This window comes from Nyctereutes procyonoides, unplaced genomic scaffold (genome assembly GCF_905146905.1).
Source record: "Nyctereutes procyonoides isolate TBG_1078 unplaced genomic scaffold, NYPRO_anot_genome, whole genome shotgun sequence".
NCBI lineage: Eukaryota > Metazoa > Chordata > Mammalia > Carnivora > Canidae > Nyctereutes > Nyctereutes procyonoides.
Genome location: NW_026575134.1, coordinates 31,354,753 through 31,374,378, shown reverse-complemented (window position 1 = coordinate 31,374,378; position 19,626 = coordinate 31,354,753). Strand labels below are relative to the sequence as shown.

General features: G+C 43.9%; 1 protein-coding gene and 1 long non-coding RNA gene across 4 annotated transcripts in view; one reads left to right on the top strand and one right to left on the bottom strand.

Annotated features, from left to right (window-relative positions):
• TRAF6 (TNF receptor associated factor 6) overlaps positions 1–7,848 on the bottom strand; it is a 25,716-nt gene extending 17,868 nt beyond the window's left edge. For 2 of the 3 annotated variants that reach the window (XM_055300889.1, XM_055300886.1), the window contains exons 1-2: positions 7,713–7,848; positions 3,276–3,593 (exon numbers count right to left, since the gene is read on the bottom strand). In XM_055300889.1, the coding sequence (XP_055156864.1) occupies positions 3,276–3,571 (296 nt within the window). In that variant the 5' untranslated portion in view covers positions 3,572–3,593; positions 7,713–7,848. Of the gene's footprint in view, positions 1–3,275; positions 3,594–4,617; positions 4,797–7,712 lie in introns of all 3 variants that reach the window. The other variant, XM_055300888.1, reaches the window with a different exon arrangement.
• On the top strand, positions 6,563–19,626 carry LOC129494144 (uncharacterized). The gene is made up of 5 exons (XR_008661302.1): positions 6,563–6,895; positions 9,985–10,078; positions 14,405–14,500; positions 18,275–18,402; positions 18,599–19,626. It is a non-coding gene; the product is annotated as an uncharacterized LOC129494144 (long non-coding RNA).

The window sequence follows — 19,626 nt, the reverse complement described above, 5'->3', positions numbered from 1 at the left end:
TGTGTTTAAGGTACAGAGTAGGGGATCCCTGGGTGGCTCAGTGGTTTGGTGCCTGCCTTTGGCCCAAGGTGTGATCCTGGAGCCCCGGGATCGAGTCCCGCCTCGGGCTCCCGGCATGGAGCCTGCTTCTCCCTCTGCCTGTGTCTCTGCCTCTCTTTCTCTCTCTGTGTCTATCATGAATAAATAAATAAAATCTTAAAAAAAAAAAAAGGTACAGAGTAGTAGGTAGTTAGAGCACCTCTATGTCCTGATTCCCAGTGGTTTATTTCAATATCTTATAGTGGAAAAGCCATCCCCAGGAAGGTTGGGTATCTGTCACTCCCCTTTAGCTTTCTGAGATGTCTCAATCTTCACTGACAAAATGCGGCAGGTCAGGTAGGCTACTCAATCACTCAAATATTTGTTGAACACGCCCTATGTGTGAAGAGCAGTGCTAATTGCTCTTGCAGGTGGAAAGCTGCTACAAAATGGGGTGTGCTGTTAAAGGTCTTAGAACTAACAGAGGTGGGAGACATGGTCCTTATGAGGCCTCAAACACTTTCTAAGAAGCACAGAAATAGATGCCCAAACCTAAGTGATGGATAACTGAGAGAAAATACGAACAGCATTACAGAGTAAACTGGAAACCACTCTCCACAGCATTAGCAATCACTGCAAAAGAAAATGGAGGGATCCCTGGGTGGCTCAGCGGTTTAGCACCTGCCTTTGGCCCAGGGCGCAATCCTGGAGTCCCGGATGGAGTCCCATATTGGGTTCCCGGCATGGAGCCTACTTCTCCCTCCTCCTGTGTCTCTGCCTCTCTCTCTCTCTCTCTCTCTATATATATATATATATGTATATATCATAAATAAATAAATAAATCTTTAAAAAAAATGGAATGGAACTGCGATACATTTCAATGCCCTGAATGACTAGAACAGATGAAAAAGTCCAGAGCTGTTCCTTTAAGAACTTCAGAGTTAAAGTTAAGTGGTCATTTCTAACTTAGAGGGAGACAGGAAAAAAAAAAAAAAAAGGCTCAGACTTCCTTCTGTGGGTTTTACTTCCTTTTCAGACCATTGTCCCACTACTTGCATGAACTTTGCTATTAAAAAACTGCTGAAGATTAGCTACCTTCCTGGGATGTATGACACTTGGTAAAATACTATATATTTTTACCTACAGGAAAACCAACAATCCATTTTTATTGCCTATACAACGATATGAACAAAAATCATTATAAACAACAAAAACATCACTCTCACGTACATTCTAAACCAGTGGTCTCAACCAGGACAATTCTGCTGCCCATGGGACATTTGGCAACGTCTGGAGACACTCTGGCTGTCAGAGTTAGGGAGAGGGGGATACCACGGCATCCATGAGCAGAGGCCAGGAATGCTACTAAATCACCCCAAAATAATTTCCCACAATAAAAAATTATCTGGCCCCAAATGCCATGTGAGGAGGGTGAGAAAACCTACCCTCCACAGATCTTACCAATTCAACAAAGGGCAACACATTTTTTCCCAAGAACTGACACAAGTTACATGTTCCCTTATCACTTAAACTAAACCAAGTTCCAAGTATGGAAGTAGTTACCCTAAATTCAAGTTTCATACTAACATTAATTCAAAAGCTCAAAGAGAAAAACTTGTAAGACTAAGGAATAGCCAGCTTAACTGACTTAAGAATGATTTTATCAGTATAACTAGGTATTTATTGAAGAACATAAAATCCCCTCCAATTCTTCATTATTTTTGTTCTGTATGGAACCCATCAGTCATCCAAAAATATTCCTATTTCTGAATTATAGTAAAATGTAACTATTTCTTAGGAGATGAATTTGAATCACTTGTGGAAATCCCATCTACCTTCATTTGGTTAAAGCAACCATGATTTACTGAGCACCAACTGTGTGTCAGGCACTTAGGAAACATCAAGAAGAGAGATCTCAATCTCTGCTCTCAAAGGAGCTTATCCTCCAGTTAAACAAGAGGACAAGAAACAAATTATCTGGTATTTCAGAAGATGAAAAGTGCTAAGGAAGAAAGATAAGTAGCTTCAGGAGGCTGGGAGTGGGGAGGAGGTAGGCATGCTGGGGTATAAATAGGGTAGCTCGGTTACCGATGAGGTGAGAGCCACACTGGGGGGAAGAAAGAGTATGAGCTAAGTAATTAGCTGAAGTAAGAGTGCTCCGAACAGGGAGAACAGTTAAAGCCAATTCCCCAGGGCAAGAGCACAGCTGACAGGTTCAAGAAACAGCAGAATGAACTGGTGGAAGGAAGGGGAGTGTAGTAAGAGGTGGTCAGAAAACAGACTATGAGCCTATCATGCAGGGCCTTTCAAGGACCTTGGCTTTTATTCTCAGATGACCTGCTGCAATGTTCTGAGCAGAGATGACATCATCTTCCTTATTTTACCAGGTTGTACTGAAACAGTCTGGAAAAAGGAAGGCAAGGATAGAAGCCAGAGGCCTGTGAGGGCTGACAGTGATTCAGATGGCAGCAGTAGTGGAGGCAGCAAGGAGGGATTCGATTTTGAATAGATTATGAAGGTAGAGCCATCCACTAATATTTTCTTTAAAAATACTAATTATTTTAATACATCATGTTAATTTAATTTAAATTAAAAAAAAAAAAGACCTACAAGAAAAAAGAAAAACTATTGGTTGGTTATTTTACAGTTGTCCATAGACACCAGGTAACAGAATTTAACATGGCTAAATTAAGAATAACTGATACACTTAAGAGTCAACACTTTTTGTATTGCTAAGATTATCAGATTCCAGCAGCAGCAGCATCAAAGGGAAATTTTTTCTAAAGATTTTATTTTTAAGTAATCTCTATTCCCAACATGGGGCTCAAATCCACAACCCTGAGATCAAGAGCTGCACACTGCTCCGACTGAACCAGCTGGGCGCCCCTAAGGCACATTTATCCTATATCATCTTCTTACAGCATAGAGACATCCCCTAGTCTGTAACAGAACTGCTCTAAGTAGAAATAGTTAATTCACCTATTTATTTGAGGGCCAGGACAGGACAAAATAGAGTTACCTTTGATACAGTTCTTATGCTCAGGTACCTTACTTTTTTCCCCCAAGAGTTATTTGAGAGAGAGAGAACGAACAAACACGTGTGAGCAGGGGGCAGAGGCCGTGAGTCTTTAGCAGACTCTGCACGGAGTGCAGACCCTGCCTTGGGGCTCGATCTCATGACCCTGAGATCACTGCCTGAGTCGAGACCGAGTCGAAAGCTCAACTGAATGCACTATCCAAACGCCCCTTTCACCTACCTTATTGATTTGATGATGCAAGCTTTGCAGAACCTATGGCCACACGGTGTTTGCACTGCTTCCCGTAATGCCATCAAGCAGATGGGGCACTCATACTTGCTTTCCAGGGGTGGGTCAAACTCCACATCATACCCCTGGATCTCTTCCATAAAAGAGCTGGAGAGGTTCCCCGTGCTGGTGGTTCCACTCACACTGTCATCTTTCACTGCGGCGCTACAGGAGCTGGCCATGGCAGGACAGCAGTCGCTTTCAGACTGGCTGGATCCGCAGCTGTTTTCACAGTTTAGCAGACTCATAGTAACGTGATTATCAATTGCTCTGTAGAAATAGAGAAAAAAATGCCTTACCATACATACACACACACACACACATGTCACTTCTTATCTATGTAAGTTACTTTTTAGTTGATATACATTAGCTATGTTGGTATTATTTACAGGAGACTTTTTTAAAGTTCTTTAAGCTTTGCTTCATGGCTACGATCTTTTGAATTAAGCAGTTCATGATCTAGGAGAAAGACTGTAAGATTAAAAGAAGAAAAGTACCTCAACTGTAACACTTAGTTATATCATAATGATCTGCTTAACATGTCTGTTTCCTGTGACTGAAGTCAAGAATTTTTGTATTTCCAGTACTTAGTGCAAATTTTTTTCATTTAACAGGTGCTCGTTAAGCATGTGCGGAGGAACTGAATTATGCTACTGAAGTTCCTTCAAGTATAAGGTATGACCAACAAGCGGTGCAAGGAAGAGCAATGCACAGGGAATCAGGTGATCACACGCAAGTACTAAATGTGTGATTTGGGGCAACCTAACAATTTGGATCTTGGTTTCATCTTTTAGATTTAAAATCCTACAAGTACTTCTAAATGTTCAGTGCGGGGATTTCTACGATGTAGAAAGAATGGAATTGAAAAAATATATATGTGTATATATGTCCTTTTGCCTTCAGTCAGGTCAAGTGATTATGTCTCATTATTAATGACTGGAAAACCACGTGAAGTTTCATTTGCCCTGGAAAACTATTGCTTTCATGGGTAGGTGGGATGCCTTCAAATTCTAAACTGTTACAGTATTTATGAATTAGAAGCTAATGTCTAAAAGCAATTCATAGCCTACGTAACCAAGTCTCTGCTGCAGATTAATCACACCTGAGGAAAACCCTAATATGTTCCAGATACAATTCTAGAAACCGAATGTAAGCTTCTGGTCAGTATGCTAGACATTTATCCCCCGGCCTGTCTCATTTTCATATGAAAATCCTGGCTGCCACTACACCAAAGAGTGGGTTAAGGCAATAACCCTGTATCTTTTACTTCCATACTTTCTTCTTTTACAGATACCTTTTTCTCCTCAAAAAGATCCACAAAGGATGAGGCACTGCTCTGGCTGAAGAGGCAGTATGTGAAGTGGTAAAGAAGTCAGATGCTGGAATTTGATGGTAGGGGTTTAATTCTTTTCTCCATCATTTGGTGTAGGACCCAGAAGAGTTATGTAACCTTCTCTGCTTCAGTTTCCTCATCTATAAATAGGGATAGTAACAGTACCCACCTCAGAATTACTGAGGATTAAATGTATTAGTTTGTGCAAAGCACTCAGAAGTGCGCCCGGAAGAATGAGTTATTATGATGTGCAGCTCTATATAGTAACTCAACAATTTTGTTGTCCCATTTTATGAAAGTGGAAACTACGGAGCATAAAAGGGTTAAGTAAACTTGCTGGAAATCAGAGGCAAAACCTGAAGTGTTCCCCAAGACTGATACAGAGTAACCACAGACCAATTCCCTATCATTTAAAAAAAAATCCTAATGTTCTACCCAATCACTGTGAAGAATTCAGTCAGGGCCTTCTCACTATGTGAGCTGCTTTACAATACCCCCTAAGCCTCATTCCATGTTTTGGTTCAACTGCTCCTGGTTTGCAAACATTTTGGTGTGTACAATAGACTTTTACCAACTGCTACTTCAGTGATTCACTGGCTTTTACTTCTATTATTTTTGAACTTTTGACAAAGCACTCCCTTAATTAAACACTGTGGAATGTAACCAATGATAACGTATTCAGACTAAACAAATGAATGAATATTGTCATAAATTATGGCTTAAGCCCACATATCAGTATCTGGGTGTATATATTATAATCCAAAGAGGACACTGTTACATATCTTAGGGAAGGAGGGGGAGCATGGTGCTGCCCAAAAATGTGCTCCTCTAGCGTCAACAGAAAGGGTCTAAAGGTCTAAGCTAAGGAAATCAACAAGGTATGTGAATCAGTCAAAATATTTTTTAAAGATTTTATTTATTAATGAGAGAGAGAGAGAGAGAGAGAGGCAGAGACACAGGCAGAGGGAGAAGCAGGCTCCATGCAGGGAGCCCGACGTGGGACTCCATCCCGGGACCCCAGGATCACGCCCCGGGCCGAAGGCAGGTGCTAAACTGCCAAGCCACCCAGGGGTCCCCTGAATCAGTCCATTTTAAGTCAACAGAACATTCATTCATGGCAAAACACAGTACTCCTTTAGAGTAAGTTGATATAAAACAAAATACTGGGAAAGTAACTTTAACCTGCTACTAACTTTAGAAACAACTATTCACCCAAATCTATTCCTGAAATGCAAAGACTTGTAAAGGTGCAGCAACCACCAAGAAGAGCTGCAAAAAAGGTCAATTGTTAGGTCTTAACAATCTGAATGCGCGGCGGCCAGGTGGCTCAGTGGTTTAGCACCTTCAGCCCAGGGCGTGACCCCGGGCTCCCTGCATGGAGGCTGCTTCTTCCTCTGCCTGTGTCTCTGCCTCTCTCATGAATAAATAAATCAAAAAAAAAAATACAAATACAAATTCAAGAGGCGTTGCGCTTCCGAGGCAGTTTTCCTCCAGGAGGCAGGGACCTGAACACCTTGTTTTACGGTGGAGGCGGCCCCCACCGGGTGGGCATCACACACCCGAGCCGTCACAGCAAGGCCCCGGCCTGTCCAGTTCTGCAACCGGAGAAGCACCCGGGTCGGCGCGGCCGGCAAGTCTGCTCCCCAGGCGGGCGGGCGGGCGACAGGTGCCCCAACCGAGCACATTCCTTCCTTGAAGTCGCCAGTAGGCCTCCCCCGTAGCCCCCACCCTGTCCAACCTCAAAAATCAGAAAAACCCCCTCTATCTTCCCATTAACGTATATATGCCGGGGGTCGGGTTCACACGGACAGGCTCCGGTTTTCCTTACCAGTTTTTCTCGTTTCTACCCGCCCCCCCCCCCGCCCCCGGGGGCAGCGAGACGCCGGTAAACCTGTTCTCCCGAAAAAGCACGCGAATCCTGTAGTGCACACTGGAGCTGCTGATAGTTTAGGTGCTTTCTGTTCACATTCGAGACGCTCCTGAGTCTCAACACCCGGAGTTCCCCTAGAGCCAGATACTAGGAACAGCTTTATCAACCCGGCGTCTGGAACAATCTCTACGACTACCGACTGCAGGGGCGGGGGAGGAAACATTCGTGTCATCTGAACCCTTTAAAACACACACACACACACACACACACACACACACACACACAACTTGCTGCCTGGGACCTCTACCGAGTGCAGCGGGGAACCCAAAAATAGCATGACAGTGACAGGGAGCGATGGGAGCTTAAAAGGTTTGGGGTCTGTTTTGTCTTAAAGGCCGGTAAAATCCAGGAGGCAATTCAGGGAGGGAAGGGCTAAGGACAAGGGGGTTGGTTATCGCTGGAAGATGGGGGGAAGGGAGGGGGTCCCCGCAGGCAGGGGGGGCAGGGGGGAGGGAAGGGGTGAGGTCCCCGCAGGCAGGGGGCGCAGGGGTGAGTGGTGGGGGGAGGTCCCCATGGGCAGGGGGTCACGGAAGGTCCCCACGGGGAGGGAGGCAAGGGACAGGGGGGAAGGGAGGGGTGAGGTCCCTGCAGGCAGGGGGAGCAGAGGTAAGGGGGGAGGTCCCCGTGGGCAGGGGTGAGGGAAGGGGGGAGGTCCCCGGAGCGGGGGTGAGGGTGGAGGGCAGGTCCTTGGTGCCGGGGGCAGAGGGGAGGGGAGGGGAGGGGAGGGGAGGGGAGGGGAGGGGAGGGGTGAAGTCCCCGCGGGCCGGGGGGGGGGGGGGGCAGGAGTGAGGAGGGAGGTCCCCGCGGGCAGGGTTCCTGGGGGCCGGCGGAGCAGAGGTGAGGCGGGAGGTCCCCGCGGGCAGGGGACAGGGAGGAAGGGAGGGGTGAGGTCCCTGCAGGCAGGGGGAGCAGAGGTAAGGGGGGGAGGTCCCCGTGGGTAGGGGTGAGGTCCCCGCGGCTGAGGGAGGGGGGAGGGGGGCGGTCCCCGCGGGCAGAGATGAAGGGAGGGGGAAGGTCCCCCCACCCCGGGGCAGGGGTGCGGGCGCGGGGCCGGGGGGGCGCCCCGCCGGGCGCACGCGGGGAGGGGACGAGGCCGCGGCGGGGGAGACGCGGGGCGAGGACTCACCGCTCGTCACGGCTCGGCTCCGCGGGGCTGCTCACGGGGAGCGCGGCGGCCCGGACGCCAAGCGCCGACCCCCAGGCCGCTCCAGCCGCGACCCCGGGCCGCCCGGAGCCCGAGCCGCAGCCGCGGACGCCCGACTTCCGCCTTCCGCGCGCGGCCCGGCGGCGAGGGGCGGGGTCGCGGGGCGGAGCCGGAGCGGCGGGCGGGGCGCGGGCGCCCCCTGGCGGCGGTCCTCCACGGGCCGCGGAGCCTGCGCACTGGGGCGGCGCGGCCCGCGGGGAGGGGAGGCGGTTCCCGACGATGCTCAGCCGCTGGGGGCGGGGGCCGGGGTGCAGGGGTGCGGGGTGCGGGGGGGGCGCCTCTGCGGATAGCCTCCCTATCCAGGCCGGGGGAGCTGGGTGAGGCCACCTGGCCTCCGCAGCTCCGCCCTCCTGGCCACGGAAGGCCCCGGGACTGAGAACCCCTGCAAGGGAGCCTCGGCCGTGGGTCACGCATTGCGGTGAAAGCCCTGCCGGGGACACCATCCTCCGTGTCGCCGGCCTGAGAAAGCCCTCGAGAGCGTCAGCGCAGGCACTTGCAGGAGAGCCACCCAGGGTTTTCATCCATCTCTGCGAAGGCGGCTTACGCTCGCCTCCAAGGGGAGGTCTTGGGGGGCAGCGGCCACACGGTTTTGAAATCACTTGTAAGGGACACGTGGGCGGGGAGGAAGAAGCCGGCTAAGGTGGAGAGCGGGGGCGGGCGAGAGCAGAGGGGCCGGCCAGGGCTAGGTCACGCAGGGTCTTGTAATCCATGCAAAGGTGACGTAGGAGGAGGGAGGGCGTGTGATGTCATGCATGGGAATCCCTCCGGCTGCTGCGCGGAGAATAAAGACCAGGAAGGGGGCAGCCCGGGGGGGGGGGGGGGCAGTGGTTCAGCGCCGCCTGCGACCCAGGGCGTGACCTTGGAGACCGGGGATCGAGTCCCACGTCGGGCTCCCTGCGTGGAGCCTGCTTCTCCCTCTGCCCGTGTCTCTGCCTCTCTCTCTGTGTCTCTCATGAATACATAAATGAAATCTTAAAAAAACAAAAACAAAAACAAGCAAAGACAAGGATGGAAGCAAGGGCAAAGGGAAAAAAAAAAAAGAAAATTGCTGTGGGTCCGGGAAAAATGCTGACTTGAACTGGTGGGTACCAGTGGATGTGATTTGAAGTGGGCAGATTCTGAAATGCATTTTAGCGGGGAGAGCCCCATGTCATAGGACTGGCTGACTGGGGTGGCCTGGTGATTCCAAGGACTGTGATATGTTTTTTGAAGACTTTATTTGTTTGAGGCTGAGTGAGGGGGCATGTGTGCACGAGCGACAGAGAAGGGCGGAGGGAAGGAAAGAAGCAGGCTCCCCCCTGAGCTGGGAGACCCGCTCAGGGCTCAGTCCCAGGACCTCCAGGGTCATGACCCGAGCCAAAGGCTGATGTTTCACTGACTGAGCCACCCAGTGGTCCCAGGTCTCTGATGTTTTTGATGAGCAACTGGGTGTGTGGAGAAGAATGAGAGAGGACCAGGTTGGGAGAGAAGAGAATCGGGAGTTCTTTGTTCTATCTGCTGAGGCTTGACTTGCTTACTAGTATACATTTAGGGACCTTTAGTAAACTGCAAAAGTAAGGCCTCTGAGGCTCAAGGGAGAGGTCAGCCCTGGAGCTGCAAATTTGTGAGCCACAGCCATACAACTGTTTGGAATCACCTGAATGATATCACCTGGGGAGACTGTACTTAGGGAAGAGATGCAATCTGGTATCTGCAGTGTGGACAAAAGCACCTTAGAGTCAGAATCTTTCTCATGCCAGGGGCAGGAAGGGCGAGATAACAGATATGTGAATCTTCAATAAAATTACAGATCAAGAAAGAGTGAGTCAATCAGAAGAATAGGAATTAGATGTGATGGAGTGTAGAAAAAGGCCGGAGATCCAGTGTGGCATTTCCCATGTACATTCTGTTTTGGGGAGGAAGTGCCCTGGATCAAGCTCTCCCCCTAGCCTTTTATTTTCCAAGACAGGAATTTTGGAAATGGCCTGATGTCATTAATCTGTGAGTTGTAGGGATCCCTGGGTGGCTCAGTGGTTTGGCTCCTGCCTTTGGCCCACGGTGTGATCCTGGAGTCCCGGGATCAAGTCCCATGTCAGGCTCCCTGCATGGGGCCTGCTTCTCCCTCTGCCTGTGTCTCTGCCTCTGTGTGTGTGTGTGTGTGTCTCTCGTGAATAAATAAATAAAATCTTAAAAAAGAAAAATCTTTGAGTTGTAGAAGCAACGGCTACCAGAGGCCAAACAGCCAATGGAACACATGAAGGAATGTTATCCAATAGAAGATTCTGGCCTCGGAATATACTTCGAGTATAGTAAGTTTCAGGACAGCCCTCATCAATTCTTTCTCCCTGTCCCCCCACCCCCCTTCCACCAAAATTCCAGAGCAAGGATAGGAGGAGGTGATGAGGAGTGAAAGTGGGCGGCAGGGAGCTCAGAGAGAAGGCGAGTGAGGTGTATGGACGAGTAGATGTGTAGGGGAAAGCTCCGGGGGTAACTTCAGACAGTAATAACAGGTTTGGGGGCTATGTACTTGACTCAGGCTACTGTCCAGGTTGAGAGCAGACTCTGAGCCATTAGGAGGCAGAAGTTTAGTTTTGAATCTGCTTTGCAGTTTCTAGAAGTTCCCAAAATTGTCTATGGCAGGGGGGCCTGGCTGGCTCATTCAGAGAAGTGTGAGACTCTTGACCTCAGGGTTTTGAGTTCAAGCCCTGAGTCAGGTGTAGAGATTACTAAGAAAAGTAAATGTACTTTAAAAAATGGTCTAGGGCAATGAGTTTTCTTTGGTAAAGCCAGTCTACTAGCAAGAACTAAAAATAACTTGCCCTCCTCCACCCTCTTCCCAAATCCCAGTCCCAAACCCAAACTTTTCATGGGTACATTCATTTTTCCTGCTCTTGGAGAAAGGAGGGGATCTCTCTCTCTCTCTCTCTCTCTCTCTCTCTCTCTCTCTCTCTCTTCATTTGGGAGAATGGGGGATGTGGGTGCATGTCCAGTGCACTGGGGCCAGTTTTTCCCTTGTTCACCACTGCTCATCAAGCAATGTTGAAATGATAAGTTGACCCAATTTACTGCTTTCCTTAAGGGAAAGAATGTACCAGCCAGAGGAGGTGAGTATCTGATATATTTGTGAGTTGTATTTTTATTGTAAATGAATAAATTTTTGTCTGATGTGTATATTTGTTTTTTGTGAGCTGTATCAATGTATAGGCACACTGGGAGTAAAAAAAAAAATCAGTTTTTGAGCTGACAGGGCTAAGGGTCAGGATAATTAATCAGGATAAAATAGTACCCTATGTCTTGGTACATTCTCTCTGGATACATTTAAAAAAATTACCATCAAGAAAAATCACCCAAAAGTTGAAATAAGGCAAAAAGAAGGCTAGTATCCATTCAGTGTCATTTTAAAAACACATTTGCCTAATAGTTCTTTAATTATCTATCGGAGAATTTGCCTATGTTTGACTTTGCTCTTTATTGTTTGATTAGAAAGCAGACACTGACGTTACATGGTAACTTACAGATTTCTGTCCAGTTAGAAAAATATAACCGCAGAGGTTAATGCACAATAGGGTTCTAACAGATTTTGTATCTAGTAACCCCATAAGTTCATTTCGGCATTCTTTTGACTGACTCTATACAATCTCTGCTTCTCCAAGTCTTCTCTGAACCGGCTTTGTCAACTTAATAATTCCCCTTAATTGATTGAATAAAATCTTAAATATAGGGCGGGCTGGATGGCTCAGTGGTTTAGCGCTGCCTTCAGCCCAGGGTGTGGTCCTAGAGACCCAGGAGCGAGTCCCACATCGGGCTCCCTGCATGGAGCCTGCGTCTCTCTCTCTCTGTGTCTCTCATAAATAAATAAAGAAAATATTTTTTAAAAATCTTAAATATGTGTTCATTCTATATCTGGTAGTCTTGTGTATAGTTTTTTGAAAATCATACTTTAGCGTTATAACATTCCTATTCGACTCTGCTTCTTTCCAGTGTTTACAAATGCAATAAATTGCTCAGTTGGATTTGTTTTTTAAGATTTTATTTATTTATTTATTCACGAGAGACACAGAGAAGCAGAGGGAGAAGCAGGCTCCACGCAAGGAGCCTGATGTGGAAAGAGATCCTGGGACCCCAGGATCACGCCCTGGGCCAAAGGCAGGCGCTAAATCGCTGAGCCACCCAGGGATCCCTGGATTTTTGCATGTTCGATGGCTACCCATTTTAATGGGATAATGTCCAACCCAGTCTTAGGACATCAGGATTCTTATAGAACACTTTACTCATGGCCCTGTAATCCAAAACCAAAAATGTATATATAAGCTTTTGGCTTATCTGAAATTTGGACCATATAGAGGTTTATCATTTAGCAAGTTTCTGAGTTCAAAAACCTGATTTGTGTAAGTTCCTACAGATGCTAGATGCGAAGATGCTCACAACAGCAGTGGAGAACAGAGTACCTGAGGCAGAACAATAACAAGCGTCCCAAACTGTGGCTTGAGCTTGCTTGCTGGAAAGAAGAGGACCACTATTTCCAGTGTTCCTGATTAGAATTTATAATATAATTTTCCAAAAAGGCAATTAAATAAGCAATGATTAGTTTCTTTGAATTGCCCGCAATGTAGTTGAAATAATGCCTTTTATGCAACAAAAATATTTTCAGCAATTGTGTCTTTTCACTGCAAACGTATTTCAGATACAGTATGAGTCAAATAGTCTTTTGTGGAACCAGGCTGAGGAACTAGTCCCAATTTATAACATTGTTTTTATAGAAAACACGTATTTGGTTCCAAACAACTAAATAAAAATGCTTTGGGGAGAATATGCAGTTCTTTTATAGATTGGGAACAGCCTACAATGAGGTTTATTATGATGATAAAATTAAGCAAAATTAAAAGCTGTTTACTAAAAGGGAATAAAGAGAAAGTGTGTGTGTGGTTTGTTAATGCTGTCACACCTTTTGGTTTTTTTAATAACACAAAGTAGGACATATTCTAGGTTCCTGAAGCCTTTGCCCATGTTTGCCTTTTTCATGTCATACTATTGTTAGTACCTTGTGATTGTTACAAACAAAATAATTTTCAATTTCAAATGAAACTTTCAGCATTTCATCCACCAAAATATACTTTTACCCTAGTTTCTCCCAAAACAGAACAGATTTCTTTCTGGATTTTTCTAAGTAGAACATTGCATTAATGAAGAATGAGACTGACCACTTCCTTAAAGTAATTTTTGTGGGGTTTTTTTTTTTTTTTTTGAAGATTTTATTTATTTATTCACGAGAGACACAGAGAGAGGCAGAGGCAGAGGCAGAGGGAGAAGCAGGCTCCACGCAGGGAGGCCGATGTGGGACTTGATCCCCAGGGCAACGGGATCATGACCTGAGCCAAAGGCAGATGCTCAACCGCTGAGCCACCCAGGTGTCCCAATTTTTGTGTTTTGAATGACAGCTAATACTCTACTGCTTTCCTGAAGGACATTCTGCTGGGGGTCCAGCATTCTAATAATTATGGTAAATTCATAATAATCTTTCACAATTTGACATATGCACACTGGAAGATTTCCAAAATTTTTGGAGGGTGGTGGTGAAGGTAAATTTTGCGTGAGGCATTTATTAAAGGTCATCTACATTTTTTGTTTTCTGCAATCGGTGAACTAGGGATATCAACAGTCAATGCCAGAAATCAATGAACCAGAGATAATTTTAGCTATGACCAAAGAGGCATGTTTTCTGATGGGAAATCCCTCAGAACTGAATTGGGAAAATGCCAAATATCATATTCCAGAGAGGAAATAAAGTGTTAGAAATTGGAACAAAACTGGAAACTAAAATGATTCATCAGCTTTAGTTCCGTTGCTCTTAAAATAGTTTATATTTATTTCACTTCTTATATCAAGCATTTCCAATGTAATTAAAATGACTCAAAATAATGTTAAAGAATGTACAGTTTCCTGTGTATGGCTATGCCTATAGTAAGTTAACTATTCCTCAAGGTTATTTTTACTGTATTTGCTTTTATAATGTGTCAATGAACTTTTGTGCATGAACCTTTGTTCTTAATTTACACTATGACTTTAAGGTGGATTCCTTCAATGGAAATTGATAGGTCAAAGGCTATGAATATTGATTACCTCTGTTACAAGTAACTTTACAGAAAGATTGTCAATCTGTTTTCCATCGGTTCTTTCTTTCCATCTGGTGTAGATTTTGCTCATTCTCCCTAGGATTCTAGGATTGAGTGGTATTTTAAAAAACAAATAAACACCCGCCCATGTCCCCATACAAACCTACCCCTCCCCACATATACCCTAGTAACTTTAAAAAAGCTAAAATTCTCATACAAGGTAACAAAGTCATGCTATGGAAGGGTGAAAAACTGAAGGGTGGTTTTTCCCCCTTAGGTTTTTGAAACTCAGTCTACTTTCTTCAAGTAACCATTGTGATTTAAAAAAAAAAAAAAAAAAGACCAACTTAACATTTGAAAACAAGGCCTTGCTATTTACATAACCTACATTTGAAAGGAGGGCAGTGCTGACCTGCTAGTTCAGGGTCACTCTACCAGGATCCCTGAGTTCATGAAGGTCACAACGCTTTTGACATAAATACCATCTCTAGCTACCTCTAAGATTGCCCATGTTTTTTGCAGACATTCCAGTGGAGAAGAGGAGACCCACACACCTTCGGACAAGAAGGGTTGGTGGAGGTTGAAGCCATACATTGGCAAACTTGAAAATGGCTAAAGGTATTGATGATATGCATTTGAAAAAGTGTCTAGTCAGTAAAACATTGCAAGCTTATAAAAAATTTATGGCATTTATCTAAGAAAGTGGAAAGGAGCCACTGTTTGTGCAGGCGAGTAAAACATTAAAATTCCTAGTATGGGACAAAGTTCATAACTATTGATTATTGAGGCCTGTTTTTCTCATCACTACTCTCTTTAGAGCGTCTTATCTATTTGCTTATCTTTCAGAAATGTTCCATGTTGGTGCTCACTCTCCTTCTTTTTCTCTCCCTCTCTGAATTATTGGAGAGTTTTTATTTTATTTTTTAATTGAAAGTTAGGTGCAGACATTGTTATATGTTATCCCTCAATACTTGAGTATACTGAGACCAAGGACCATTATATAGTCTCCTGTATAGCTACAATACTATTTTCACACTCCAAAATGTACTGTATACAATAAATATTATCCAATGCACATCCATATTTAAATTTCTGTGGTTGTCCCCCGCAAATAACTCTTTAGAGCTATTTTTCCATTCTATGCAATCTAAGTTGGCAATTACTTGTCATTATATAATCTTTTTTTTTAAGCTTTAATCTTGAAATAATTATAGATTTCCATGTGATTGTAGGAACTTATACAGAGAAATCCCATTTACCTTTGACCTGGTTTCCACAAATGATAATGTCTTGCAGAACTATAGCATGGTATCGCAGCAGCCTGACACTGATACCTAATACCATCAAATACCGAATATTTCCATCACCAAGATTTGTCATCTTGCCTTTTTATAGCCACCCTCACTTGCCTCCTTCCTCTATTCTCCCTGGAAACCACCAGTCTCTTTTCAATTTCTATAATTTTGTCATTTTAAGAATGTTACATGAAAGGAGTCTCATAGCATGGAAACTTTTGGATTGGAATTGGCTGTAAACATTACTGTACAGGTTTTTGTGTGAACATAAGTTTTTATTTCTCTGGGTCAGGTGTTCAGGAGTGTAATCATGAAGTCATATAGCATTTGCATTTTAGCTTTTTAAGAAACTGCCAAATGTTCTTCCAGAGTGACTCTACTCTTATATATTCCCACCAGCAATGTAGGTGTGATGCAGGTTTAGAGCAGTTATAAATATCTCTTCCTAAAATTATTTTTACATATTTCATATTTTCTTTTTTTTATATTTCATGTTTTCTTTTGCATTTGTTAGATATTCTCCCTAAATGCATATTCTTTTAATTTTCTTTAAATATTGTTCTATTTAAAAAAGGAACAGAAATATCAGAAAATGCTGGGAAACACAGAGAAAACACTCAAAGTTATTTTTAATTCTCTGATGTAGAGATCCCATCTATTAACATTTTTGTGTCTATCATTTTGGTCTGCCTGGAATATTTTTATGTGTCTTGTGTGGAATACTGTGTGTTAGTATTTTTATGTATATTATTTAATTTTTTAAAAAGATTTTATTTATTTGAGAGAGAGGGAGAGAGAGTGAGCATGAGGGGAGGAGCAGAGGAAGAGGGACCAGCAGACTTCATGCTGAGCACAGAGCCCAATGCAGTGCTCCATCCCATGACCCTGAGATCACCACCTGAACCAAAATTAATAGTCTGATGCTTAACGGACTGAGCCACCCAGGCGCCCATGTCTGTCCTTTTAAAATACAGATATTTAGGGATCCCTGGGTGGCGCAGCAGTTTAGCGCCTGCCTTTGGCCCTGGGCGCGATCCTGGAGACCCGCGATAGAATCCCATGTCAGGCTCCCGGTGCATGGAGCCTGCTTCTCCCTCTGCCTGTGTCTCTGCCTCTCTCTCTCTCCCTGTGTGACTATCATAAATAAATAAAAAAAAATTAAAATACAGATATTTATATGTATATTTTACAAAAATGTTATGTTGTTACATAACCTACTCTCTTCACATAATAATTCTAAAGATTTTTTTGTTTCATCCAACAGCATAATTTTAAGTTTCACCTGTGAAAAATGCTCCCCAGAGATTTGTTTTCTCTGTTATGAATCCAGGAAAATTATCACATTCCAGGGCAGACATTTCATATGTAGTCACCTCACTAAACTTTTAATCATTCTTATACTTTTGCAATTTATTCACTGAATTTTCTAAATAGGCAACCATAGCAAAGAGAAATAATGGTAATTTTGTCTTTTCAGGGGCGCCTGGGTAACTCAGTAGGTTATGCATCCAACTCACTCTTGGTTTTGGCTCAGTTCGTGATCTCAGGATCCTAGGATCAAGCCCGTGTTGGGCTCCGCTCTCAGTGTGACAGCAGCTTGGAATTCTCTCTCTCTCTCCCTCTGCCCCTCCCACTTACACTCTCTTCCTCTCTAAAATAGGTACATGAATCTTTAAAAAAAATGTTCCCCCCAGAAAATGTAAAATAATGGTGACTATGTTTAGTACTTTGCTGCTTTCTTCCTCCTCTGGTTTTAATTAATTAATTAACTTAAAATATTTTATTTATTTATTCATGAGAGTCACAGAAAGAGAAGGAGGCAGAGACACAGGCAGAGGGAGAAGCGGGCTCCATGCAGGGAGCCCAGTGTGGGACCCGACCCTGGGACTCTAGGATCACGCCCTGGGCCCAAGGCCGACACCCAACCAACGGTTGAGCACAGGCATCCATCCTCTGGTTTTTAAACGGGGATGCATCTACTCTTTCATTGTTGAGTAGCGTATTGGCTGGTGGTTTGGTTTGGGATCAGAATCTTTATTATTGCTATAGAGATAAGTATCACTTTTGATTGAAGTGATCACATGTATAATACAAAGTATATTTAATTACTAATCAATTCCTAATAATCAATCATCCGAGGAAAAATCCCACTTAGGTGGAATAATTCTACTAATGCAGTGAGGAATTTGATTTGCTCACGTTTTATTTATTTGCTCATCTTACTTTTTGTCAGGTCATAGTAAAAGGCTTATGCCTAATTCACAAATGTATTTCTAGCTTTTTAAATAATCTGAATCAAATGTTTATGGCATTATAATTAGCTCTTCCTTAGAATTTTGAAAGAATTCATTAGCTAGAAAATCATTGATTCCTGAAGATTTTTTGGAGGTAATTTTTAAATATTTATGCTTCCATAACTGCTCTCCTCAGATATTCTATTTCTTAAGCAATTTATGGTTAAAATTATATTCTCCAGAAACTTTCCACATTAGTAAGATTTTTCAAATTCACTATCAAATAATTTTGCATGACATGATAATTTATTTTTAAAAACCTCCCTTGAGGGATCCCTGGGTGGTGCAGCGGTTTAGCACCTGCCTTTGGCCCAGGGTGCGATCCTGGAGACCGGAGACCAGAGACCGGAGATCGAATCCCACGTCGGGCTCCCGGTGCATGGAGCCTGCTTCTCCCTCTGCCTATGTCTCTGCCTCTCTCTCTCTCTCTGTGTGACTATCATAAATAAATAAAAATTAAAAAAAAAAAAACCTCCCTTGAGGCAAGGAACATCCTAAGAGCAAGGGATACAGTAGGTACAGATAAGCAAGAGCCTTGCCTTCACGGAACTCATGCTTTAGTGGAGGGAGTGAAAAATATTTAACAAACAAATAAGAGGATATCAGATGATAACAAACCCTCTATTTAATTTGCTCACTGAAAATTTCTAGTCTGCTTTCTGGCCACAGAGAGTTTTGCTGCTCTTCCTGTTGGATTTAGATATGGCCATGTGATTGCTATCCCAGTGAAATGTGGACAGAAGTCATGTGTCACTTGAGACTCTGTAACCTGCCATATGGACTCTTTCCCTCTACCATGACAGCCACCACTTCTGCTGCAAATTATTGAGCACAGTAAGTCACAAGGCCCAACTGGTATCAAAGTTTGGGGGAAGAGACTCTCCTTCTTGAGAAGAGTTGCAAAATCACATTGCCAAAGGAGTAGTTTCAGGTAAGGGTGAAAATTTGTGAGCATTTTGCAATCAACAGACAGCAGTTATGCTCTGCTTGGATTTTTAAGTTTTCCTTTTTAAAAATCACTTTCATTTTTTTTTCTTAATATTTAAAAATTTTTCAGTCGAGTACCGATTTCAGTTGTATTTAAAACAAACCCAAGTACGACTATTTTGATCTGTTTCTATCCACAGAACACACCAGACACCAAATGTGTGGAGGTTGTTTTTCTCCTACCAACCAGTTCTGCTGCTTTCTGGGCACCCACTGGGTGTACTACAATTAAATTCAATTCTGATGCTAACTACTCAGCGTTGGCACAGACCCCACAGTTCTACAAGACTGCCTCCACTTCAGATGTCAGTCCAAAGTGTGGACAATCTATACTTGGGACTTACCAGCTACGAAGTTGGGGGGTTTCCATGACCCCCTCCTTATATTTTGCTAGAATGGCTCACAGAACTCTGAGAATCATTTTGCTTAATATTACTGATTTAATTATAAGGGATACAACTCAGGAACAGCTGGACAGAAGAGATGCATAAGGAAGGTATGTGCAAAGGGCCAAGAAACTTCAATGCCCTTTCTAGGCATGCTGCCCTCCCAGAACTTCCATGTGTTCACTAGCTCAGAAGCTTTTGAACCCTGTTAGGGGTGGAGCTGAAAGTTCTACCCCTCTAATCACTTAGTTGGTTCCTCTGGCAACAAGCCTTCATCCTGAAGCTAAACAGGGCCCACTGAGAGTAACCTTATTGGCATAAAATCAGATATAGTTGAAAGAGGCTTAAAATGAATAATAAAAGCTGTTCCTCTTAACCATATCACTCAGGAAATTCCAAGAATTTTAGGAGCTTTGGGCCAGGAACCAGGGCCAAAGATCAAATATATTTGTCTAATTATATCATAATATCACAAATACATTTAGACCTACAAATTTCCATTTGAGTAAGGCTTTGGGTATCCTACCAGTTACCACACATTGTGGTGGTCTTCTTTTTTATTATTCTGTAAATAGTCTAAAGTTGTAGTTTTTCTTTCTGTTTTGATCTACTAGCCATTTAAAGTTATGTTCTAAAATTTTCAGATCATCAGGATTTTCTCTTTATCTTTGTTATGAGTGACTACATTATATTTTGATTAAAGACATGTTTCATATAATTGTGTTGCATCGAGATCAATTATTATATGGGCAATTTTTGAAAATGTTTCATGGATGCCTGAA